We start from the raw sequence: 25918 nt of genomic DNA, 5'->3' as shown, positions 1-25918 counted from the left end.
TGTTCTGTAAACGGAACAAGGCTCAGGGCATCTGAATGTGCTAGTGGGCATTATTTGTATCTCTGTGTGTGCTTGGACTCTTGTTGAAGGTCCTCCAGTATCATGAGAATGGATCCCTCCAGGGGTGAAATTTAGGGTATCAGGGTCCAAACATTAAGTGAGACTTTCTGCTATACATTATTGTACATTCTGATATATATATATATATATATATATATATATATATATATATATATATAATACCATTTTATTTACAAAGAAGACTATTTAGAAACCTTCCTCTTTGGAGTCTTCTTTTAAAATTTCTATGCATCTTAGAAAAACACAACTGTTTTTGCTTTCCAACAAAGTAGGCTTATATCAAATTCAGTAATTAAAATTTCATTGTGGCCCCTGTGGAAAAGAATGTCTACTATCTCTCTAACCAACATCCAGGGTTCACTGAATGCAACCCCAGTGCTTACTAAGAATGCCAGTGAGCTTTTGTGAGGTAAGGAAGTGGGCCTCTTTTCCTCTCCTGTCTCCTGCCTTGTTATCAATGCCTTGGGGCTGTGTGGAAAGAGTTCAAACTGGGCTGTGACCTTAGATGGAACCAGGAAGAAGCACCGAGTGGCTACGCTCTTCTCCTCACCTGTGAAGAGGACGTGGGCCCAGAGGATGCTCTGTGACTTACTTCATTGTAAAATGGGCTGTTGGTCCCTTCCTTCACTGTGGGCCCAGAGGATGCTCTGTGACTTACTTCATTGTAAAATGGGCTGTTGGTCCCTTCCTTCACTGTGGGCCCAGAGGATGCTCTGTGACTTACTTCATTGTAAAATGGATTGTTGGTCCTTTCCTTCACTGTGGGCCCAGAGGATGCTCTGTGACTTACTTCATTGTAAAATGGACTGTTGGTCCCTTCCTTCACTGTGCTTTGCTTCTTGTCATCCCCAATCTCAATGGTCACAACCGGGTCGATGTTCTCGCCCACCAGCTGACGGGCCTCGGTGATGGTGACGGTGATCTACAACACAAAAGAGTGCCCACACCACTCGCTTCTCATTGCTCTTCAGTCTCCTGACCAGGGAAGCTGGGTAGGAGGAACCCATCACTTACTTGATAGTTTTGAGATTTGATCTCTCCATCATGGATCTTAGTCAGCAGTTTTGCTCTATTAAAGTAAAGAGAAATATGTATGTGTGTGTGTGTATATATATATATATATATATACACATATATATGTATATATATACATACATACATACATATATACGTATATATGACATTGTGTGCAAGTATAAAATAAAAATAAATAACGTAACAGCAAATTAATATATCTCAAGTAAGAACAAACTTCAGACTTGTAAACCATGGTAACATTTCCCCAGGAGATTCTAAGGCTTTCATTTACACACTATCACAGAGCCTCTCTACATCTCTGGTGAAATAAACATAAATAGGCAGGTGACTTAAGATTTCTATGACTCGGTTTCCCTACCCTAATGACAAGGCTAATAACACCATTTATACCACAAGGCAATTGCTAGAATTAACGAATGTAATGCATACAGTCATTTAACCTAGTGTCCAGCAAGAGTAAGCACTGGCACTTTTTATATGGAAGGTTTTCCACGCTTTTTCTATCTCGACCTAATAGAAATGACAATTCCTCAGAAAGGCAGAGGCAATGATGGGTTGAAGGAAGGATCTGCCCTTTGCTGGGTTAGTTTTAGACCCAGGAACACTTCATCCTTTCTAAAAGATGTAATTTCGAATGTTGAGATTGCTTTTGAAAGGATTGGTAAAGAAGAAAATTGGAAGGCATGACCAAAAGGCCATCTTATCGAGTTTCACAGTCACAGGGAATTCGGTTACCTGACTGTCTCAGGTAATTGAAAATAGATGGGAAACACCTGAGAACTTAGATATTGGCTAATCATGGGCAGACAAGAAGGATTCTTGTTACCACAGAAGCATCGATGAGTGGAAAACAAACTGAGATGAATTTGATTGAACGTTGTTCTTTGGACTTCTAACAGTGAGATCATGTACCTGCCTCCATGCCTCTGTAACCTTCCTTATCTCGCAAAAGCTGACTGCAAATCAGCCCAGTAGAAACTACTGTATGCTGCAAAAAAATAATCTCAAGGCTTTTGAATCAGACTGATCTGAGGTAGAAGATGTATTCTCCTCAATTTTGAACTGTAGCTACCACCAAGCCCGAGCTAAAATCACTAAGCTGCCCAATGACTCCAGACATGTGAATGAGAACTGGCCAGCTATCTGGGAGCACTAAAGCCATCTCGCTGACCCACAGACTTAAGAATGATAATAAAGGTTGATATTAAGCCACTGATTTGGGTGTCTTAGCCTTGTTCTCTTTTTACCATCACAGCCAACTGACCCAGCGTGTATGGAAGCCAGCTTCTTCTGGGCCTTCTCTGGCAGTTTAGGAAACACCTCTTTTGGGAGAAACAGGAAACTAAGGTAATTAGGATCATGATGAATTAAAAATCAGGCTAAGGGACAGCTCCCAAGCCTGCCTTCTGGCTTTGTGTTCATTCCTGTGCTCCCAGCAGCACAGCTCATCCTGAAGCTAGTGGGACCAGAATTGTGCTGAAGGCTGGCCAGCATCTGAAGGTTGCCACTCTGAGAGAAGTTGAATGAACACAGAACTCTCTTCCCATCTTAGCCCTTTGGCTCCTGGTGGACAGAAACTAGGTCTCTCCAGTCTTCTGGGAGCCTGGCATACCCAGGGTGCAAAGTGAGTGGGCTAACTATACAAACACCATACCTTCTCTTTGAAGGAGCCGAGGGACCGGGTGCAAGGAAAGCATCGTCCTTAGTCAAGTCTTCTGGACCTTCCTGATGAGAAGGTCCTTTCTGTGGTATTTCAGACTCGTTACCATCTAGAGAAACAAATGAAGAAAGAGGATTTTTGTTAAGTATATGATGGTAAACAAGCCTCCACTTTCTGCCCACCACGATGGAAGGCACCGGAGCCCCTACCACTATTGAATCAGATATGGTATTAACAGAAAAGCCAGGCAGACAGATGCATAGTTTAATGTGTGTGTATCCATTCCTTTGTAAGAAGGGATAGAAGGTTCAAACAAACAGATGTACAGACTAAGGAAACCTATCCAAGACCTTGACAAAAACAGTCTCCCAAAATAAATGAAACAGTCGGGAAACCCGAGGCAAGATCCCAGTGAGTGGTCATTCTTGAGTGTGCTAGCCAGCTTCTAACAGCAAAAATCTCATGCTGTAAAAAGACAGGGTCTCATCCCTGGATCCTACAAGTCCATAGAGTGAAAGCTGAGCAGGGCCGGTAGGAGCCACTGCAGACACAGGAGTGGCTAAGGAGACAAGGAGATGATGCTGTGTTATCATGTGGGACCTCATTGCAATCATATGCATCATCACAAGAAGGAGCAGACAGAGATTTTTAAACAGGGCCAAAGACAGCTGTGGGACTCTGGAGACAAAGATTAGCCTGACCCCTAACTATCACAAAGCAAGGAACAGTACAGCCTCACCCCACCTTGTTATGGTTTAGATCTTAAATGTCCCCAAGGTCATGTGTTGAATTTCTGGTGGTCAAATCATGCCATGCCTAAAAGGTAGGAGACCTGTAAGATGTGGGGCCTAGTGGAAGGGAGTTAAGTAACCAGGGGCATGTCTATGCAGTAGAGGTCGGGATCCTGGCCTGCCCTGCTATTACTCTACAATGAATTCCTACAATGTTTGGTTCTTCTGCTGCCTAAGAACCAAGCATCCATGGACTGAAACTGTGAGCTAAAAATACATCTTTCCCTTATCAGATGGTCACCTCAGGAATTTTGTCATAGTGACAGAATGCTGAGTGATGCAGAAGTTGGAAGGGGAAGAAAGGTTCTTCAGGTTTTTGGCCCACAGATGCTGACTCATGGATCAGGCATCTAGGCATCATAACCGTGAAAGAACGCATGTGTTAAGCTACCAACTTACCTACTGTAGGGAGAGCAGGTCACTAGGGAGCCCCAAGGAAACAGATTTATAAGAACTTAGCAAAGTCAAGTGAGTGGACTGTAGTCATACCCTCAGATCTGCCCATCCTAAGGGGAGGATGCTGATGTCATTCATGGGAACAGTGCCCGATGACCCAAGGTTGCCACACATGTGCACCTTACTTACCTTGCCGTGGGTCTATGTTTTCCTTATCTATAGTTAAGGCAGGGCTGGTGCCTGATATACCATAAAGTCATTAGGAAGATAAACACAACAGTGCCCCAGCCCTGTGCCTGTCACAGCCTAAGGAAGCTTAAGTGAGTCAGAAAGATTTTCCTGATCTTTTTCCTTCTATAAAATGATGATTATATGAGGAAAGGGTCTTCAAAACTGTTTAAAGCAATCAGGTTCTTTTTATAGATGCAAGTATATATTGAATATCTCTCTCTCTCTCTCACGTGTGTGTGTGTATGTGCTTGTGTGTGCATGCTTGCATGTGTGCATGTGTTCAAATGTGTGCACTTGTGTATGTATATGTGTGCACGCATAAGAATGTATGTATTTGTATTTTTAAAAATCTCATCATCTAGGAATTTCTACCTGTGAATCAAAGCAGAACTAGATATTGGGAAGGGAAAAGTCTCAAAATGACACACTCTATGCCAAAAGCTCATTTGTTTTAAGCTTTCCGGGTGTCATTCTGAGCGATGGAAATGAGGCTTTCCCCTAGGGCATCCCAGTAGCTGTTCCCAGGACCTCTGAGACTCAACTAGAAGTGCATCAACCGAATTATTTCTAATGTGCTTTCCAGCTTTGACATTTTTGGGTTCTGGTTTTAACCAGACAACTATGCCAAAAACAAAACAAAACAAGACAAACAAAACAAAACAAAACACCATAGAGAGAGACTCCATCAGCCCACTCCCAGGCATGGCCACATTTGATTCTCTGTAGCAATAGAGAAGAGCTGGATGAAGAGGAACCTTGTTTACTGTGGTCTCAGTCAGGAAACTCAGGCCAAAGCCAGACCAAAGGGTCAGCCGAGGAAACACTAGTGCCGGGTTGAGTGGCTTGTAGCCTTGCAGCAACAAGATAAAATAAATGCCTATTCTCTGCAGATGACTGAGCCTTATGTATGCAGAGCTTCTGGCATTAGATGCAGATTGCAGTAAGCATCCTTAGGTACCTCAAAAAGTGAAACAATGTGCAAGGTTGGATGCTGGAGAGGAAACTAACAGACCATGGGCCCCTTCCTCTGGGGCTTACACTCTGGAGTGTGAGAGAGACCTCTCAACGTAGGAAAGTCCCCCGCAGCAGCTTCTTTATGGCTGGCACTCCTTTGCCCATTGATTTATGATGCTCTCTCACTCACCATCTGTGCAGAGTGATCTTCACAAAACCAAAATGAACGATAGCACATGACCTCTCTTAAAGCACCCCAGTGGCTTCCCACCCCTACTTAGGAAACAATCTGAAGTCCACATGTGACTCAGTGTGGATGTCCTGTCCCATCTGGCTTCCACCTGCTCCTCCTGACCACCTGGCCTTGCCACCCTTCTCTGTTCTCTGCTGACCCAAGCCTTGCTCAGTTCTTTCTGGACTAACCTGGGTTTCCATTCACAAAACACACACACACACACACACACACACACACACACACCTGAACTCCCATCTCTGTTGTTTGTTCTCTTGTGGCCCCCTTCCCACTTTGAAAGTCTTGATTTGACCGTGACTCCCAAGAGAGCCCTTCTCTGGATGCACTGATAATCTCTGTGTCAACGAGCCAGGGATCTAGAGACTCCCGAACAGGCTCCCGCTCAGCCCAGGGTGTAGCCTTCCTTGTATTTTCTTCACTTGTAATGCATTTCCTGCAGGGATGGTCCTGAGTGAAGAGATGCTGTGAGTGAGTGGGACGACTGGAGGGTCTTCAGGATGATGTGGGTCTAGGGAGACCACAAAAGTTCATGCAGTTATTAGGGCTCAAAGCAGCTGCTCCATTACTATCCCATCCTCCCAAATGAGGAAAGAGACAGAGAGAGAGAAAGGGCAGAGGGAGGAAGAGGAGAAAGGGAGGGGAAGGGGAAAAGAGAGGAGAGAGCTTTTACCCAGACCTAGAAAGAAGGGAAGTTGAGTCAGCCTTCCTAAGAAGAGTAACCTAATTCTTCCAGCTGGGGGAAGCAGCCAGTTGGACCTCAAGTTCCATCAAAGCCCCTTTGAACTTCCCGCTGAAGTCCCATTGTACAGATCCAACCTAAGAAGACAGGTTTAGGGATCTGGGCCATACATCCTGAGGCAGAGGACAAGTCGAGAAAGGTGGGAACTGATCTGGAAAGCAGAGGATTTCTGCCCAAGGTTGTCTTCCCTCCATATTGGCCCTACATTAAATGCTAGGTCTAGCCTTGTGCCAGACACTTACCATGTATTCCACTAACATTCATTGACTATGGAAATAAATGAATGGCCACAGGAATTACCACTTACTGAGCAACTAATGAATGGATGGGTTAGACTCTAACAATTAGAGTAACAGTCGTTTTGGCATAATCACAATCCCTCAAAATATACATGAAATAGACATTAAGGGTATCCAAACATCACACATGCACACCAAAAGCCCTAGCTTCCTAAGCTAAACCAAGAAGGAAGGACCAATGATTTTGCTCTGACACCCATGTTTGTCCCTTCTCTAAAGGACCAGCCCTTCCCAGCTTGATGGATACCATTTGCTTTCTGGGAGGGGCCGGTGGCCCTCTGCCTTGTTTGTTTTGTGGGCTGAAGACTCTTAGCAAGAAGTAGCCACAGAGCTAGCTCCCTTGGTGTGCCTGGTATTAACTGCTCTTATCTCCTCTCTGCTGGCCAATGAGGGAGGAGTCCACAGCAGAGACCACCTCACCAGCCAGGAAAGCCCAGGCTCCGTCAGCTTCCCCCCCCCCCCGCCCCCCGTACAAGCTGTGGGCCGCATTCCAGGCAAGCCTCACTCATTAGAAGCTCTGCTCTGAAATACCAGTGACAGACTGTTGCTCAGGGTCATGCATGATGCATGTCAGTAACAAGTAGCAGAAGCTTATTAAATATGTCATATGTGTAGATTATTTCATAACTCCCTGGAGGGAAGGGAGCATATCTTAGGTCAACCTGGTGGCCTCAGGACCTAATTTCAAGGACCAAAAAAAGATCCAAAGCATTTTAGATCTCCAATCCATATTATCAATTTGATTGACTAAACAAACGTCTACTAAGGTCTCATGTGTGGGAGGGAAGCAGGTTGTGTATGTGCACGTAGAGGCCAGAGGTCAACTTTAGGTGTCTTGCTCAGCCATCCTTTGAGCCTGACCTAGACTTTACTGATTGAGCAAGACTGGCTAGTCAGCCTGCCCCAGGGACATCTGTGTCTGCCTCCCTAGTACTTAAATTGCACACTACTATACAGTGAATTCTTAGGAGAAAACTCAGGCTTGTATAGCGAGCAGTTTACTGATTGAGCGATCATCCTAGCCTTCCTACTAAGTGTTAAGCCTTGTAGCCACGAAAAATGTACTTTCCTGCTCTCCATCTGTGGTGGTTTGAAGATGCTTGGCCCAGGGAGTGGCACTATTTGGAGGTGTGGTCTTGTTGGAGTGAGTGTGGCCTTATTAGAGGAAGTGTGTCACTGTGGGCATGGGCTTTAAGACCTTCATCCTAGCTGCCTGAAAGTCAGTCTTCTCCTGTTTGCCTTCAGAGCAAGACGTTGAACTCTCAACTTCTCTTGCACCATGCCTGCCTGGATGCTGCCATGTTCCCACTGTGATGATAACGGCCTAAACCTCTGAACCTGTAAGCCAGACCCAATTAAATGTCCTTTATATGTCTTATAAGAGTTGCCTTGGGCATGGTGTCTGTTCAGAGCAGTAAAACCCTAAATAAGATACCATCCATGGGTAATTAGTCATTACCACCAGCATCTCAGTATAAATGAGTGTCCGTTGTTTTCTAAGACTGAGTTTCATGCAGAGCGGGAAGAGTGGCTTTAGGTGGAGCTAAATGGATACAGGAAAGCTGTGGTGGATGACAATGACGCATCTGAAGACAGGTGAAGATGAATTATTTCCATTGCACTATTTGGGTCTAGGAATGCCAGCCTCTAACTGAATGTTATCAAAGCCACTGGGAAGAAGTCTCCAGGAAGCCATCCAAGACCACACTTGAAAACCACAGATGCAATTTGATTTTATCAATGCCAAGTGAGGCTCATTGTGAGACTTGGTCCTCACTTGGCAGGAGGAATAATCTGTTCAGAGCACAGAAAGTCAGGCAGCCTGGACTGGCTTCCCAATGCAGCCACTTCCCAGCACGCTCCCCCATGCTCAGGGCAAGCTGACTGATGGGTATTCTATGCAGACAGACAGAGCCTACTACAGAAGGACCTTCTCCTACTTGGTTTAGGCACTTCTATTACTATCTTGAAAGCCCTCGTAATTTCTTAACAGCAGCTTTACATTTTCACCCGCACACCCCTGCCTTAAAAATTCTGCAGCCAGCCTTCACCAATGCATAATTTGCAATCTCTCCCTGTCTTTGTAACCTTGTTTGGAAAGCTGAAGTAACAATCCCTGCTGGTAAGAAGGGGTTAAATCAGACCAATATAGAAAGATCCCTTCCATCTTACGTTGAGAATCCTTTTACTTTGAGAAATGCCCTAGATCCTCCCTGGAGCCATGTGGGTTAGCTTGTCTACCCACGCCATGCCCACTTGATAGTGGAAGACTCAGAACTCCTGAGTCACTTATGTGACAAATACAAAGGCAAAGACAGAACTTGAACCCATCACCACTTCCTCGTGTGGACCATTCCATGGCCCAGCAGGTGTCTAGCACACCCCTATTTGCCAATGATGTCGGACCCTGGGATGATTTCCCTGAAGCCCGCACCAGCATTCGGGAGAATTGAGTAGACAGGCAGATTATGGTGTCCTACCCCATAGACATCCACATTCTCAGACAAGGTGAGGACCTTTGGCCTGGATAGTGGACCACGCCCCATCCTCACATCTCACCTTGTGCTCCCTTGTTGGTGAGGACCAATCCCTTCTCAGCTTTATCTTTCTTCTTCTTTTTCAGCTTCAGCCCAAACATTCCCTTTCTGAAAAATAACAAAAACAAAAAAACCAAAAACTCATCAATACAGTCATGGAAATGCATCCTTGCTCCTGCTGGGAGAAAGCAAACACAGAGCTGGTGAGTCCTGCTGACTGGCCAGCCACCTCATCTACACAGGGTGGAGGTCAAAAGACACCAGATAGGAAAGCCTTCCCTATCCCCTTGGTTATCCCCCTTTTCCACAAGCCACCTCACATGAGAGGGGCAGACTTGGGGGTGCTAACCACTCTAGTTCAGCATCTCTCATGTCTCCTGACTTGCCCCTGCCAGGTGATATGATCAACTCTTAAGGGGAATGACATCATTTGCTAATGACAGCAGTCGTCTCCTACCCAACTTACAGAGGAGAAGCCAGAGAGAGTTTCAACGGTTTCTCAGGCCACACAGCTCCTGGAAATCTGCTTAGTTTACAGTCTACTATGGGCAGAGAGGAACCTGAATCTCCCAGTTCTCTCTGCAGAGCCATCCCTTCACCGGAGCCAGGCTCTCACAGGTTCTGAGGTCAAGAGGCTCTGCCCCCTGCTGAGGTCATACCATAAGCACCGTGATCAACTGCTATATAGTATATGCTCTCTCTTTTTCTCTCTCTCCCTTCCTTCCTTCCTTCCTTCCTTCCTTCCTTCCTTTCTTTTTTGTTTTGTTTGTTTGTTTGTTTTTGTTTTTTGAGACAGAGTTTCTCTGTATAGTCCTGGCTGACCTGGAACTCACTCTGTAGACCAAGCTGGCCTCAAACTCAGAAATCTGCCTGCCTCTGCCTCCCAAGTGCTGGGATTAAAGGCATGCGTTACCACTGCCCAGCACAGGTACCTTTTTCCCTTTGAAACAAAGAGAGCTTAACATTGTTATCCATTGGAGTCCCTAAGGGTTTGGGCCTTTAAAATAAACAAAACAAAAAAAAAAAACCTGATGTCTTGAGGTTCCTTCAAAAAGCTTTACTTAATTGAGGGCAGGGCTGGAGTTCAAAAGCCCTTGTGGAGAATTCATATGTCTGCAGAATAACAAAAGAAATCTTCCAGGAATGGTCCCAGGCATGTCTCACTTCGTGTTGCCCCTCACTGAAACACTACTATCAGTTTGGGGAACACACAGGGTGTCTGCTGGAGACAGAGAGTCAGCTGTCAAAAGTGCTCCTGGAAGATGCAGCTTGGGGTAACTGTGTGACCGGATACTTTGAGCTTTTCTTCTCCAATGTGACACAAAGACAATTGTTACTCAACTCAAGATGATATCAAAATAGGAGATACATTTATAAAGTATCAATGACAAGATAATAGCAATCTTAATAATCTTATAATGAGCCATGTGACAGAGATCACATTTTCCACCTGATCTCTTAGGATCGCCACAGCATACCATGGAGTAAATACTACTCCTATTTTTTCTTATAGAGTTCAAGCTTCTCTACCAAATCAGGAAGACTTGTCCAGTGAGTCTCCAACGTATCCTCCATCACACCTGCCTTCTCCTGTGTTCTGATTACTTTAGCATGGAATTCCAAAAAGACAAGGCTCCCCAACTCAGAATCTATGACATCTCCTCCCAGGCAACCCAGGAGAAGTTAAGAGACACACAGACACAACCATACCAACCTGGTCTCCTCAGGGTGAAAGCTACCGTGACTCCGATATCTGTGTCCAAACAAGAAGAATGTTAAACAAGGCCTGGTTTAGACTAGATTCTGCCCATCTGCTTGTGGCATTGGTGAAAAGCACCTGGAATGCCAGGCACAGCTAGTGGGGCATCGAGGAGAAGGGGCCGGACTGGTGTTAAGCTTTTAAAGCCACTTCCTAATTGTTTCATTGATGGTGGGCATAGAACTCCAAGCACAAGGCTCTTCTTTAGAGGGCAGTCCTAAGGTTAAGTCTCCTTTCCACACTGGGCCATTATACAGACACCCTCATTGAGCTTCCTGGTGAACTATTTATAGAGAGCTAGATCCATATCTTTAGACAACTAATTTCATGTCTTTTCTATGGCTCCGTGGAACCAGAATTAGAAAATTGCTTGAAGCCAGAGTTGTATCATTTCTTAGTTGGGTTGCCAGATTCCCTTCCAGCACCAGCATTTCCAGCTTCACTGAAGAACAGAAACAGCTTGGGCCAAATGGCCAAGCGCCAGGCTAGCTGGGTCAATGGTGTGACCACTTACAGATCTGTGCTGTCTCCTTCCCATCTAAGAGGCCAAAGGACACAAGTTGCTCGAGTATGTCATCTTCCAACCACTCAGTATCAAAATCCATTATAGAAAGGGAACAAAAGCAACCCAGGGCTGAACACTGAATTCCTCTCTAGGAAAGCGTCAGTACCTTTAAAGGTTAAACTATGCACAATTATATGTTTAATAGAATTTTTTACCAAAAGAATAGATTTGCATACCATTGTCCATATTAAAAAGGATTGTTGATATGATGATACAACTATGTAATCCCAGAGGCAGGAGGATACCAAGTTCTGAGTCAGCCTGGGCTACAGAATGAGACCCAATTCCCAAAACAAAACAAACAACACCAATGAAAATCAGTCTTCCGCCATTCGAAGATTATCCAAAGCCTTAGATAAATTCCCAGTTGCTGGGAATGATCATATCAAATAAATTTATCCAGGCTCAGAATGAAGACTGTATGTTTTCTCTCATTTCTGAATCTTATACTTTATATAGATAACGGGTGTGTGTGTGTGTGTGTGTGTGTGTGTGTGTGTGTGTGTGTTATGGCATGTATGTTATGTGGCATGAAGTAGAATCTAAACTATCTAGTAGAATAAAGGCAGCTAACAGGAGGGACTGGATGAGAAAGAAGAGGTGGGAAGGATGGGGAGACATGCTATATAAAATGTATACCATGTACAACAAGCATATACCAGTTAACATATTCTTTAAAGACTGGAGAGATGGCTCAGACTGTAAAGTTCTTGTGTTGCAAGCATAAGGACCAGACTTTGTTCACAGTGGGCACATGGGAACAATAACCAAAAGGCCAGGCATAGTGGCACACACTTGGATTCTCAGTACTGGAGAGGCAGTACTCATGAGTGTGATCCATCTGCCTCCACCTTCTCAGCCCTAGGATTTATAAACACACACCACCACACCCATCTTTTTACTTGGGTGCTAGGATTCGACTTGTCCTCATGTCTGCATAGCAGGGGCTTTATTGACTCAGTTTTCTTTTTCATTAAGGGAAATTGAAAAGAATGTTCTCAACCAACAGGGGAACAATACACATTGCATTCGGAATACTTTGCGGGCACCCCTGTTTAGGGTGCACTTTTAGCTCAGTATCCCACCCTTTTCCATTCACCCCACCACTATAACTGCCACAGCATTGACTATCCTTGCTTCTTTCTTAATCATGGGCTCAGTCCAGCCATGGAGGAACACAAGCCTCAAGTTTAAGAGGAAAAATAGCCAGTCTGCTATGGGGTTGAAAAAGGTCCCTGGCCAGCTAATGGCTGGAGTGGATTGAATACCAACTCTTTGTTCAGTGGGAATTCACTAAGGAAATGGATGTGCTGTTCCCAGAGCCCCATTGGCCCTTGTTTTATACATTCCAGCCCTGATGCTCAGCATGATGAGCCCGTGGTGTTACAGCTTGACTGACAGGCATGAAGAACCTGGATGTTTTCAACTACAAGAAGTCAGCTGAGTTTAGTCACGCACCTCCAAGGACTCTAGTCTGTGCCCCTCTCCCTGTGAGTTCTCAGAACCCACAGAGCAGTTTGGGACTGCTCTGAAGCTGCAGTGCAGGGAACTAGGCCAGTTGAAACCACCCTCCCAGAATTCCTCAGAAGTATTTACCAAATGCTCAAGAGCAAAGTAGCAGGAGAGTGTAACTGGAGGAGAGCCAGGAATGGGGGTGGGTGTTTGTTTTTCTATGCTTCTCACTCATTCCTCTGCACAATGGCAATGGTTACTATGAATGCCATCTTCCTGGGGCTTGGAGCTCCTTTCTTCCTGGGCTAGGTGCCTCCCTCCTCCCAGGCTTCTCCTCTAATGGACATCCTCCTCCCGCATAGGCATTGGCATGTCACACATGGCTGAGCTGGCTATAATACAAGGAAAATCGAGAAACAGATTCTAACTGTGTAGTTAGGACTTTGTTTTTTCCATCCCAACGCCTTCTCTTCTCTTGCCTGGGCCCCTGAGGAATGGTGCCTCTTTCCCATCCTGCCTTCTTTACAAGCCAGCTCACCAGAGATCTAGTCTCTACTCTCCTGAATGCCAAGGAAGCAATCATCTCTCCACCAAACTACGCTACAGGTAGCTTCTCAACATTAGGGACAAGAACAAACCCCTTCAGATTTCTAACCACGTCAGCTTTTTCTGCATTTCTGTGCAGCCTAAGCCCTCTGCTTCCAGGATCTTCTGTTATCTTTCAGTAGAATGAAGAGTTTGGTGGTTGGCTCTTATTCCTTTCTTGGGATCATTCCTGTGAACGTGGGAAATTTCTGTCTGTCCTTGAAATTCCTTCATTTCTTCTGATCCTAATGCTAAGGTGGAAGGAAGCCACTGAGACAGGTATACCTTCCCTCCCTATAGGTGAGTCTATCTGGTTCAGAAGGAAGCGTTTACAAGCTAATCCGGACTCCAGTTCAGCCTTTCCCTAAAGACGGTCTCCCTCTAATCCAGCTAACCAGCACCACAGACTATATTTGGGTACCTATTTGATGCCCCAGTCTAGTTCTCTGTGAGCTTTGACCTGTGAGGGGATAAACGGAGTATGGCTACAAATTCGAGAACACCCGATGTGCCAACCTATAACAGATTTTACAACAAGTGACAGTCATGAAGTTTTATCCTGGGTAAAAAGGGTCTTATGGCTTAGATATGAAATGTTCTCCATAGAATCAAGTGTCCAAACATCTAATTCCTAGCTGATGGCACTGCCTTGAAGGGTGAATTTAGGAAGTGAAGTCTAGCTGCTGAGAGCAGATTCTGGTTGGGTGCAGAGTAGAAGCACGGTTGGTTTGGTCAACTTCATGCCAACTGGAGCCATGTGAGAAGAGGGAACCTCACCTGAGGATTGTCTCCATCAGAGTGGCCTGTGAGCATATCTAGGGGGTATTCCCTTCATTGACGATTGATATAGGAGGCCCAGCTACTATAGGAGGTACCATCCCTGGATAGTTTTGGGTAGTATCTATGCTCTGCTGACTGTTTGTAAAGGGCAAGGAAGCTACTTTTGCAGTGGAATTGATGGCTGCAGACTCAGAGTTGAGAAAGAGGCACATGGAAGGCTTTTGTGGCAACCAACTCTCAAAAAGTAAGAGCTTAGAAAACCATCAAAGAGAATTCTTAAAAATGATGACAAGGATGCTGAAGTGTAGCTTTCTACAATTGATGGTTTCTGGCAGGAGTCAGGGTGAGGAAGGACTCAGTTTTCTATAAGGAATGGGCCAATGGAAATTTGACCATGCTCTTTCGAGTATATGGACAACACAGATTAGACTTGTGTTTCCTTGTTCTCCTCTTCCTTCCTCTTCCTCCTTCTTCTCCGTTTCCTCTTCCTTTCCCTCCTCCTTCTTCTTTTGGGGAGAGGGTCACAAGTGTAGAAGGGACAGACCTAGGAGGACTGGGAAGTGAGTGTGACCCGGGTACATGATGTGAAACACTCAAAGAATCAATAAAACAATATTATGTTGGAAAAAAGAGCAAGCCATGAGAAACAAGCCAGCAAGCAGCTTTCCTCCACGGTTTCTGCATGGTTCCCCTCAGTGAGGGACTGGGATTGAGCTGTCTAAACCCTTTCCTGCCCATGTTACTTTTGGCTGTGATATCTTTATCACAGCAATAGAAACCAAACTCAAACAAGGGGATTTCAGGGTTATAGATCTAGTCTGTTTCCTGTTCTCTCTCTACCTCCTGTCTGCTCCATGATAAGACCAGTGATCTCACATACCACAGACAATAGCTGGTACTGCCAACACGATGAACTGTGTGCTCCAAACTATGAGTCAAAATAAATCTTTGACAGTTGCTTCCATCACATTGACAAGAAAACTAAACAATAGAAACGGGACCTATGGAATCCTTTCGAACAATGTTTTTTGTTCTTGTAGGCATCAGATACTGGAAAATGCATGCCTTTAAATAACTCTCTCTGCTGGAGATACTAAAAGCCTTTAAATGTTGGTGTGGACTGTGACCCTGGATGGATGATGAAGTATTCAGCCTTCCGAATGGATATGACCCCATGACTACTGACCTATAGAACACTGGAGACGAAGAGTTCTGGTAATGTTAGTGTTCCCGGCACACCCATGTGTTCCCCGCCACCTCTAGGCATCTCCTGGCCTCAGGACACAGACAAATTCCTACTTCATTCTCTACCTTTCTGATAGCCTAGGCCACTCAGAAGCCATCTTTGAGAACTAGAAGGGCAAAGGACTTTCTTCATCCAGTAGATTTTAGCTGCAACCACCCTTAAGGTTAACATCATGCCAAGGAAGCACATTAAGCCTGAGATCCTGGGGTAAAGAGAGATGGCATGCCATGCATCACCTCCGCAGTGCTTCATTCAGCTCCCCAGAGCCATAAAAATCTAACAAATTGAATTACTACCTGAATTTATCAGGACACCTATAAGCAAGAACAATAAAAAAATCAATATACCTCTTTGTGCCAGAGACAAAAATTAAAAATCATAAATAAAATACTATGAGAATAAAAATTTTTAAACTTGAGAATAAATATAAGAAATATGTGTGATACTGCTACACTGGAAAAAAATAAGATAGATGGAGGAATAAATAGTGCATGCTTTCAAATAATAAATACAATAATAAATTTCTTCAGCTTAATTTGGAAATTATTATTTGCTGTGTTTACTTTGCAAAAATTAATTTACTTTGCAAAAATTTGTATGAATATACTAATGATTGGTGGAATTGTGTGTGTTTGTGTGTGTTGTGATAATTCCAGAAAACATTTAGATTTTTAAAAGATACATTCTAGAGTTAAAATCCCTAGCTCTAAGCATTTGTTCAGCTAATCTGAGCAAATCTTCAATATATTTGTGCCTCAGTTTCTTCATTTGTAAAATAGAACATAAAATATGCCCCTCTTATAGGGATATTGAGAAAACCCAAGAGATTGTACATGCAGGATACAGTTTGTAAACATTATCCTACTATTTCCCACAGACGTTGGTTAAATTAGAAAACGGAATCACTGGCATCCTTATGTCCTTATAGGCTCTCTGTTGTTTGTCTCAGTCCACCTGACCCTCAGATCCTGTCCTTCATCCCAGTGGACAGCTCCTCCTGAACTTGTCACACGCTTCTGCCTCACTCTGGGACTCCTGTTAAGGTGCCTTTCTCCATCATTGCCTGACAAGATTCAAATAGTTCTTCTAGGCTAAGTCACCACTTCCTTTGATGTGACATGTTCTTGGTTTGCGGGAGGAGCAGGTCACTCATCCCTCTGGCCTCTGTCAGCACTCTGTCCTTTTCTTCCTTACGGCATTTGTCACATTGACATAACGGTTTTTAAAAGGCGTCACTTGCCTTCATTAGACGTTGGGTGTTTGAGGGCAGCAGCTGTGCCTGGTTTTGTCTGAGCCCAGATATCAATCACAATATTTTGGTATGTTGTGTTAGGAAGAGATGAATGACTCAATAGAACTTACAGTTATATGAGTCAGAAAGAGTTAAAGTCAGTGTGAGACTGGGAGCAGAAGAAAACAACCTAAACTGTCAGTGGTTGGCTGAGCCTTGGCCCATTGCTCACCCTGGAACTGTGGAGAGACAGTAAACTATCCACTTTGTGGCCTGGGAAGCCATTAGTACTCTGTTAAATGGGACATCAGTTCTGGCCATCATCAAGCCTCTATCTGTTTCTTACAACCAGCCCCTTTACCAACGCATCTTTCCCTTTCTCTTCATCATGGTTAAGAATCTCCTGTTGCCTGGTGGATTTTCCTCCCATGTACGTGGTCATTCAGGAAGAGTATATGAGGTTGTTGTCTTTGTTTGTTTCAAGAACTTTGCCACACACAGGTTTACAGAGATAAGTGCAGCACAGTTCCTTAGATGAGACATGTGCAATGTGGGTGGAGACCTAGACACCCACAAACTGTAAGAGCAATGTAGGAAGTGCCCTATTGAATGTAGAGCAAACTCAGAGAATGAAGAATCGCATGCCCGGACCTGGGAGGGTCAAGGAAGGGGTGAAAAGGAGGTCCTTTTCTAATTGGACTCTAATTGGGTCTTAGAGGAAAGAAGATCCGGAGGAATGTGACTGGGAAGAATGAACATGAGCTGAAGTCCTACTATGTGTCAAATTCCTTTGCACACCACACTATTGTCATATAATGATCACAGCACTGGAAGGAGATGATAGCACTCTCAGTTCAAAACATAGATAATAACTTAAAGAGGCTGAGCCACTTGACCAAAGCCATGGGTGCAGGCAGGGTTCAGACCCCAAAGCCAAACAAAGGTGCCATCAGGATCTTCCTCTGACTCCTCTAGGAGACTGGAATGGTCAGAGGAGTTCTTCTTAACTAGCTGTGAATCAAGGGTCTATACCACTCAGAAATGTATCTTGTGCCTACCTCTGATACCATCCAGGCCATAAACAGGTGTAAATTAAAGCCTTCCTCAAGCCCCCATCTCTCCAATAAGAATATAAGGCCTTCCTTAAGGGGCTTTCCCAGAGATAAAACCTCCCTTCCCATCTCCTATTGAAATATCAGATCTGATGAAACAACTCCTCCAGTTGTGATAGACATCAGAGTTCCAGTTTTCCCCATATATTCTCAGACAAGATACCATGTCAAAGGCCTGGAACTTCACAGTCAGCCCCTGGTAATTCATAGTGTTACATAGTATTACACAACTCTCTTAAATATTCCTCTAAGTGTTCCCATTAGCTACAATCTACCATATTTCTTACATTCTCATAACAAATTCACTGCCTCCGACTACCTGATAACCTGGATCACTTCAAGGTCTAAACGATGGTTAGTACCAACTGTCAAGGTGACAGGATTCAAAGCCACCTAGGAGACAGACCTCTGGGCATGTCTGTAAAGGAGTTTCTAGAATAGGTTAATTAACAAGAGAAGGCCTATGTGAGACTTATATAAAGAGAGAAGTCACTATAACTGTAGACAGCTCCATTCTACGGTCTCAGTCCCTAAGAAAGCAAGCAGAGCACCAGCATCCATCTCTCTCTCTGCTTCCTGACTGCAGATGCAGTGGGAGCAGCAGCTTTGTGCTTCTGTCTCCATCCCTCCCCGATGATGGATGGTGCCCTGTGACTCTGAGACGGTGCCCTGTGACTCTGAGATGGGGCCCCGTGACTCAGACGGTGCCCTGCAACTCTGAGATGGTAACCCACAACAAGCCATCCTCCTTAAGTTGGATCTGTCAGATATTTTGTCATGAGACAAGTAACTAACACAGCAGAGAAAGGATCAAGTGCAGCCATACCTGGACGCTTGTCAAGCTCTGCCATTCGTCAGCTGCCTGAAGACCTAGGAGAAGTCAGCACAGGGTGTTCCTTTCGCAAAGGTTGATGGAGTGCAGTCAAGGGATGGGAAACTTTGGAACAGCAGCAGCCAGTAGGCCTTAAAGTGGCTCGGTGGCTGCCGGGATTAGCATCATTCTAGGTGATACAACTCAGCCTTAGAAGGTCTCAAACTCCAGTAGCATGTTCACACAGAAGACGCACACCAGCCTTTGGCCATTCTGCTCTGCTTTCCATGAGCCCCAGACAATGCCATTCCCTGGGCCAAGTCCAAGATAACATTTAAAGAGACGCCTCTCTACAGTGCCAGAGTTCTTCTTTGCAAAAGCAAAGGCCATGTAAGAAAACCCCCTCCCCCCCCCTTGGCATGCCTGGGGTGTGCAGTGGAAGGAATCCATGTCACTCTCTTCAGAAAGACCACTACAAAAAAAAAGGAACAGGCTGGGCATGCTGGTGCATAGCCATGGATCCTAGCACTCAGGAACATGGGGCAGGTAAAAGTGCAGCCCTGAGTTAAAAACACAAAAACAAAACTCTTCCACACACTCCTCCTACACTTTTACCACACATGCATACATTCCGTGAATCCTTCTAGGGAGAGGTTCAGATCCATGTCTTCTGCAATGCTCTCTACAACAGGCAAGTCATGGAATCAGTCTGGGTGCCCACACACTGATGGATACTGGGTGCCCACGCACTGATGGATACTGAAGAGAATATGGTGCAGGAACAAGAGAGGGTATTACTTGAGCATAAAGAAGATAAAAAATCCACATCATTTTCAGGAAAGTAAAGAGACAGAGAAACCTTGTCTTGGAAAGAAAAAAGGAAAATAAATAGAAGCCCAACAGGGAGCCAACTGAGCAAAGTAAGCCAAGTTCGGAATGCTAACTAGCACATGGTTTATATGTAGAAACTCCAGTCTTGAAAAGGCACCATAAGAGGGACTACCAGGGAATGGGACTGTGTGGACAGAGACCATGGAGAAGAGATAAGAAAATATGTCTGGATTCAAAGCATATTATCTATGTGTCTATGGAAATGTCGCAATGATCCCCATTAGCATGTGCAATCAACTTGAATTAACAATGAGGGTGAAAAGAAAACCTTAAAAACAGGAAGTGAAGGAAAAAGATGAGAGGGATGTGAGGCAGAGACATGGGCAAAGAACAGGACAGGGGAGGAGGAAGGAGCTTTGCTTGTCAGGACAGAGAGAAGCTACAGCAGGGGCATTGCCATCTGCCTTCCTCCCTCCTCCTTCCCCAGAGCCATTGCACCTTCCAGCAGGCAGCACTAACGAGGGCCTGGCCAGTTGAGAGATGCTCAAGTTCCAGTTACAGCTTGTAGGGTCCTGTCTACCCAGAGGTACTGAGACATCCTCAGCATTTTTGAAGACCAGGTCTTGTGCACGTCGTGAGAGCGCATGCTTCACAGAACCCACGAGCAGGCTTCTCTCTGGCAGGACACCGAGAATTGAACCTGGCTCTCCTTGTTCAGGATTGCTTCATTAATTCTTTCTCATATATTTGGGAGTTGGATTCTCTTAGGAAATCTTTGAGTCTGTGTGGTTGTTTGGATGAGAATGGCTCCTGTAGGCTCGTAGATTTGAGTACTTGCTCACTAGAGAGTGGTGCTGTTTGAAAGGATTGGGAGGCGTGCTGAGTGCGGTTAAGTGGATCCTTGTGTCTGGGGTACACAAATCTCAGAGGCTGGCTGGGAAAGGAAAGAAGAGGAGGAGGATGGTGAAGAGGAGGAGGGGAAAGAGGAGGAGGAGGGGAAAGAGGAGGAGGAGGAAGAAGAAGAGGGAGAAGAGGAGGAAGTGAAGGAGGTAGAGGAGGCAAATTTGCATATGGACCTCTGGTTGCCCTGAGATGTCTGGGCATCCACACACCTGTGTTCATCTGTCAGGATGCTAAGACCCCAGCAAATATGGCTGCCAAGGGCTTCCCCTCTAACCCAGGCCAGCTCTGCTCTTTACACCGTCACCCCACCCAATCAAAGACAAACTTCTCCTTCCAACAGGGCTTGGCTCTAGGATCCTGTGCCTTACCTAAACTGCTCCAATGGGTTAAAATTAGAGTCCGGTTACCTTCCTCTGTATACTGAGGAAAACAAAGAGAGGTTCCCATCCTTTCAGAGTACAATGCTGTTCACGTTCAGTGCTGAAAATGGTCAAGGTGTTCCACTGGTGACCTCATTTGCTTTGCATAGCTCATGTCCTGAGTCATTTCTGCTACCAAGAGGAGCTGATTAGATCTGAGAGTAAAACTTTAATTAGTGCAGTCAAGTGAGGCTCTCTAAATCCCTCACACGGAGCCAGCCCAACGCAATTACTCACGAGCAGTGTACCCACTCATCTGTACCCCAGACAGGACTCAGAAGGAGAAACTAAAAAGCCAACTGGAAATTGGGGGCTCCAGCTTTCACGGGGGGGGGGGGCGCTGCCAGGGTGGAAACAACCTACTAAAAGCTTGTCTGTCCCATCATACAGCCCTCTGCAGGCTTGCACAAGACATGTCCAACACTTCTCCTGAACGAGACTTCCGTGAGATTCACAGAGTCCCAGAAACGGGGCTCTGCCACCCTCTTCTCCCTGGTGCAACCTCACTCTCTAGAGCTCTGCTGCCTGTTAATTTGCTTTAAGTAGACGCTGCAGTTTGAGCCTTGTGGAAGGGACGAGGCCCTCTCATGCCTGTCTACTTCTTCAAGAGTGCTTGGAATTCCAGCCTAGGTTCAGAGACCAAATAGAACACATGTTAAAGCCCCAGCTCTGCGCTTCACAGACTCATCCTAAAAACACCAAAGGGAATGGTCTAAAGCTATGCACACTCCCAGGCCTTTAGCCCAGGAAGCTCGGAAAATATTTGCAGTTGATATTGACCTTAAACTCCAGTACTATACCGAAATCTTCATTGGTTCCCAATGCATGGTGAGAATAAAATCATAAAGGAGGGCTCCCATACATAAACACAATGCATCGCATCCTATACCTGCCTGAAATCCCCATTTATACAGTAGCATATGCCATATGTAAACCAAGGAGAAGGGTGGAGCCAAGACCCTGAGCATGTAAAGAGTAACTACATGTCCTATTCTTATGTTGCTCTCTCTACCCTCCTTTAAGCACATAACCATGCACAGAGTCCTAGGAGGGAGGGAGGCTGGCAGGATACTACAGCATACTGGGTTAGACCCAGGCTCTGGTCTTATTTTGGCCTCATTCACTCTTGTGACCTGGAGCAAACTGCATAACTTCTCTATGCCTTCATTTTGCCATGAGTATCAAGTACTGAGCTCTGAGAACTGAGTTTCTGTGTGAAGAGCACCAGGCTGGTCCTAGCACAGCCAGTGTCATTCTTATGGTGTGTAGGCCCAGGGAAGCTGACAGATGCACTTGTACTGGCTGCTGGAAACAGAACAACCCCTTTCGCAGCTGCCTGACTGCCCCACCTTCTGCACTATGCGGAGATTGAGCCGGTCTGCCATACTCTATCATACAGCACACATTTCAACACAGATTAGCCATTCATTCTGTCCGTACTGCTGAAAGCACTCTGAGACAGTCAATGATGCTGCAGCTAAACTGAGCATGCCACTCAACCTTCCCCACAGCATCGAGCAAGGTGGGTGAGCTCTCCTTCACATGGGGAAATTGACTTGTCAAATCTGGTTATAGATCAAAAGGCTTGGGGCAGTGACACAGGCTATAATCCCAGCACTTGAGGGGCTGAGGCAGGAGGATTAGAAACTTGAGGCCAGCCTAGGCTACATAATGAAACCCTGTCATAAAAAAGTAAACAAAGAAATATTTAAAAGAGCCATCTGCCTAGCAACAGCTCACCATCATAAACAGCAGACATAATTTAACCTCACTCATCCTGCCTGACCTCTGCTGCTACCTACCTCTCAGATGTCAATCTATCTCTCAAATGTCAATGAGAGCCACCACTTTATGGAACACTAAGAGTTAGATACCATACAAGCCTTACCAAATTCAGAGCACTTCAGCTCAGAGAGGTTAAGGAACCGACCTGTAGCCACACCACAATCTCACACTCCAGATCTGCCCCTATCCCGTTCTCACCTTCAGCCCTGATGGAGGAACAGCGCCCCCAACAGCCTGCAGCAGCACAGCCTGAACCCAGCAAAGCTCCCTGAGAAGCAGAAAGTTGGGTCTCACCGTACCCTCCAAGCTCTTGAGCTAGCAAAGATGCCGGCACACGCTGACTCCCTCAACCAGGAAGTGTGCCCGAGAAGGGACAATACCTAGCACCCAGCACTTGTCCTGAAGGTTAGAAAACTCGCCTTGGGCACTGGGAGGCTCCGCAGTGTAGTACCAGAGGCCCCTCCCGCTGGGTAGGTCTCTTCCCAGGAAGCGCCCTTCCAAGTGTACCTGTTCGGCAGTGCCCTATCTCTGTTCAGAACTGCTGCACCCAGGCAGGCCAAGCCCACAGGTTCTGATCAGCAAACACAGAAACCCAGAGCAGGTCCAGAGTGGAGCAGAGAGGCTGCCTGCGTGTTTTATCCTGAATCAGGAAACCACAGGTAGATCAAGACTCAGAGAGCTGGGCATGTAGCTCACTGGTAGAGCACTAGCCTAGTGAGTGCGAGGCCCTACACTAGACCCAAACAAAGCAAACTCCAAAGAGCCTAGCTACAGACAATGGCAGAGCCTTGAGTCCAGCCTCCACCCAGCCATCATGCTGGTCCCTTAACCATCCCCTGTTCAGATGTAAGTTTTTTATTGTTAATAATAGTCATGTGCTTATATTCATTATAGTGATTATAAATATACTATATAAAATTTATCATCATTGTCGTCGTCGTGGTCGTCATTGTCACCCAATAGTGAGTACTCTTCTTTTGGCCAGCTAGCTGTCAATTAAGTATTATTCTACTCCCAACTGCAGCTGATGCTGCCATTGTGCCCAGTGTACAGATGGCAAAACTGAGCCACTGAGAGGCTGGCTTTGATCTGGAGGCATGTGACTCAGGAGCCTGAGCCTGTGGACACCCAGCCTCCCTTTGTGGCGTTTCACAGGAATGTGTGATCTGATGCTGGTTCAACAGAGCGGGTCCCTCAGGGAGAACTGGAAAATCAACAGGAAGCATGGAATCAGCCTGGTATCTCTTGTTAGAGCCCCACGGACCCAGGGGCCCCAAACCATTTCCATCTGAAACTGAAGTCCCGCCTGCTACAATTTAAGTTCCTTTTTTTTTTTGCAGAATGAGACCTCTGAGTCTGATATGGATGCCAGTCCATGCCACATGAGCAGAAAACATCTATAGAGGACACCAGCACAGTGTCGCAACTGATGCTGTGCAATAGCACCTTGGAGGAAATGCTGAACAGACTAACTGTGACTGCACCCCAGGCTGGCCAACGGCCTTGCACTCAGCTCTGGCCATGCCCCTTCCTTCAGTGACGATCAGATTGTACCCTCCAACCAGGCAGGTCTCTGTATAGCCCGTCTCCGTGCCTGATGACATTGTCATACTTCTTGGCCCACTTATTACTGTGTCCTCAGACAGGACTTCCGTAACAACCTCCCCACGCAAGTCCATGCTGAGATGGGGCAAAGAAAAGCACAACTCAAAACCGAAAAGCCCACCACCCTTCAGGAGCCAGACTGCCTTCAACTCTGAAGTCGCCCAGCTACAAATTGCCTCTCTCTGCCTCTTCTCCTTCCCAATGTTTAGCCCTGGCAGAAGCTCCCTAGAGAGGCGAAGGAATGAGCTGGCAGCCCTCAGTTAGTGACAAAAACAGCTCAGGGAAATGGTGCTGTACAATCATTGGTGTGTGACCTGCTGATACAATTAGCTTCAGATCCATTTTCAAAACACAAAAGAGAATGAGCTGCAAAGCAGCGTTCTGAGAAGGATGCCTTTACCACAAAGGCTTGCCACCTAGATGTGAGATCAGACAGACAGAAGCAACACATGAACCCCCACCCCCATGTTCTGCCACCCACCAGAGCGAAGGCATCTCTGTGTCCATATCATGACCACACATCCAGCTTTGGTTACAATCTGTTTCTTAGGAGACCTCACAAAGCTGTTATCATGATTCATCAAACATTCCCAAGCATACATCAGATGCCCAGTCCTGTACTAAGGTGTCAGACACTGCAATAAGATGCCTAGAACCATACTATAGGCATAAGAGACCGAGACGATGAGAATGAAGGCAGAGCATTGGAGTCATCTCAGCAGCTGATGCCCCTGCCACCCCATAATAAGAGTCCCTTACAGATAGAATTGTTGTTAGGGTAAGTGCTAGAGTTAGTGTTTAGAGATTATAAAGACCTTTTGAGTGTGCAGTTGGCAGCAGTTCAGTTAAGCGAGCTAGAAAAGGCAGACTGTCCAGGTACGGAATGGCTGTTTAGTTTCCAAAGCCTTGACTAAATGACTCTAAGGGCACTACTTGAAACGGAAGTGGTGAAGGTGTACCAGAGCCCCAGCTGCAGGGAGGCCCATGACTGACAGCCCAGCTACAGTGCCTTTGGACTCCCCCCTGACCTGAATCAGGCTGATGCCACAATTACAATGGCTTGCACCCCACTAAGGAGTAGTACAGCAGAGAAGAGTGAATTCTTTCAGGCTCCTCCCTGCAGGACATGGTGCTCCTCTAGTGGGTAACTTGGGACATAAGTCACCACCACCATCCCCCAAGCCATCAACCTAGAAGAAACAACCTAGAAAGTGTTTGCTCCCTTCTCCTCTTCCTCCTTTGGGTCATAGATGTCAGACCTGAGCCTTGGTCTCAGTGTTCTCCTTGCCATCTCTCCTTCTCACTCTGCCCATCCCAGGCGTTCCCCAAACTGATATTTCCTGTACACCTACACTGTCTTGGCATCTTCTTTTCATAACGCCCAAACTACCATTATCTGTTCCAGACCTTCCACCAAAAGAAGAAGAAGGAGAAGAAGAAAAATGAAGGAGGAGGAGGAGGAAGAAGAGGAGGAGGGGGGGAGGAGGAGGAGGAGGAGGAGGAGGGGGGAGGAGGAGGAGGAGGAGGAGGAGGAAGAAGAAGAAGAAGAAGAAGAAGAAGAAGAAGAAGAAGAAGAAGAAGAAGAAGAAGGGGAAGGAGGAGAAGGAGGAGAAGGAGGAGAGGAAGAGGAAAAAGAAGAAGAAGAAGAGGAGGAAAAAGGTTCTATGTTTGGAACACATACAGAGAGAATCGGAGAAAACTCAGTATTATCACCTCCGTGGTTTACATTTCATCAGCTAATTTGTAATAAGATTCTCTGAAAGTACCCAAGAAGGCAGTAATCCCCTAGCTTGTTTAACAACAAAACATATTTCATTCAATCCAAACAATCAGGTATCATCAGTTCTGCACGGAC

The 25918-nt window shown here is 45.7% G+C and overlaps 1 protein-coding gene across 2 annotated transcripts in view; it reads right to left on the bottom strand.

Moving 5' to 3' along the window:
- The window catches only part of Fer1l6 (fer-1-like 6 (C. elegans)), a 155040-nt gene that overhangs the window by 113881 nt on the left and 15241 nt on the right, over positions 1–25918 (bottom strand). Inside the window, exons 2-5 of one of the 2 annotated variants that reach the window (NM_001370912.1) lie at positions 9002–9087; positions 2774–2888; positions 1096–1150; positions 872–1003 (exon numbers count right to left, since the gene is read on the bottom strand). In NM_001370912.1, coding sequence (NP_001357841.1) covers positions 872–1003; positions 1096–1150; positions 2774–2888; positions 9002–9087 — 388 coding nt within the window. Of the gene's footprint in view, positions 1–871; positions 1004–1095; positions 1151–2773; positions 2889–9001; positions 9102–25918 lie in introns of those variants that run through there. The other variant, XM_006521609.3, reaches the window with a different exon arrangement.

This window comes from Mus musculus, chromosome 15 (genome assembly GCF_000001635.26).
Source record: "Mus musculus strain C57BL/6J chromosome 15, GRCm38.p6 C57BL/6J".
Classification (NCBI taxonomy): Eukaryota; Metazoa; Chordata; class Mammalia; order Rodentia; family Muridae; genus Mus; species Mus musculus.
Note: the sequence above shows the minus strand (reverse complement) of the source record. Positions and strands in the feature narration are given on the sequence as shown.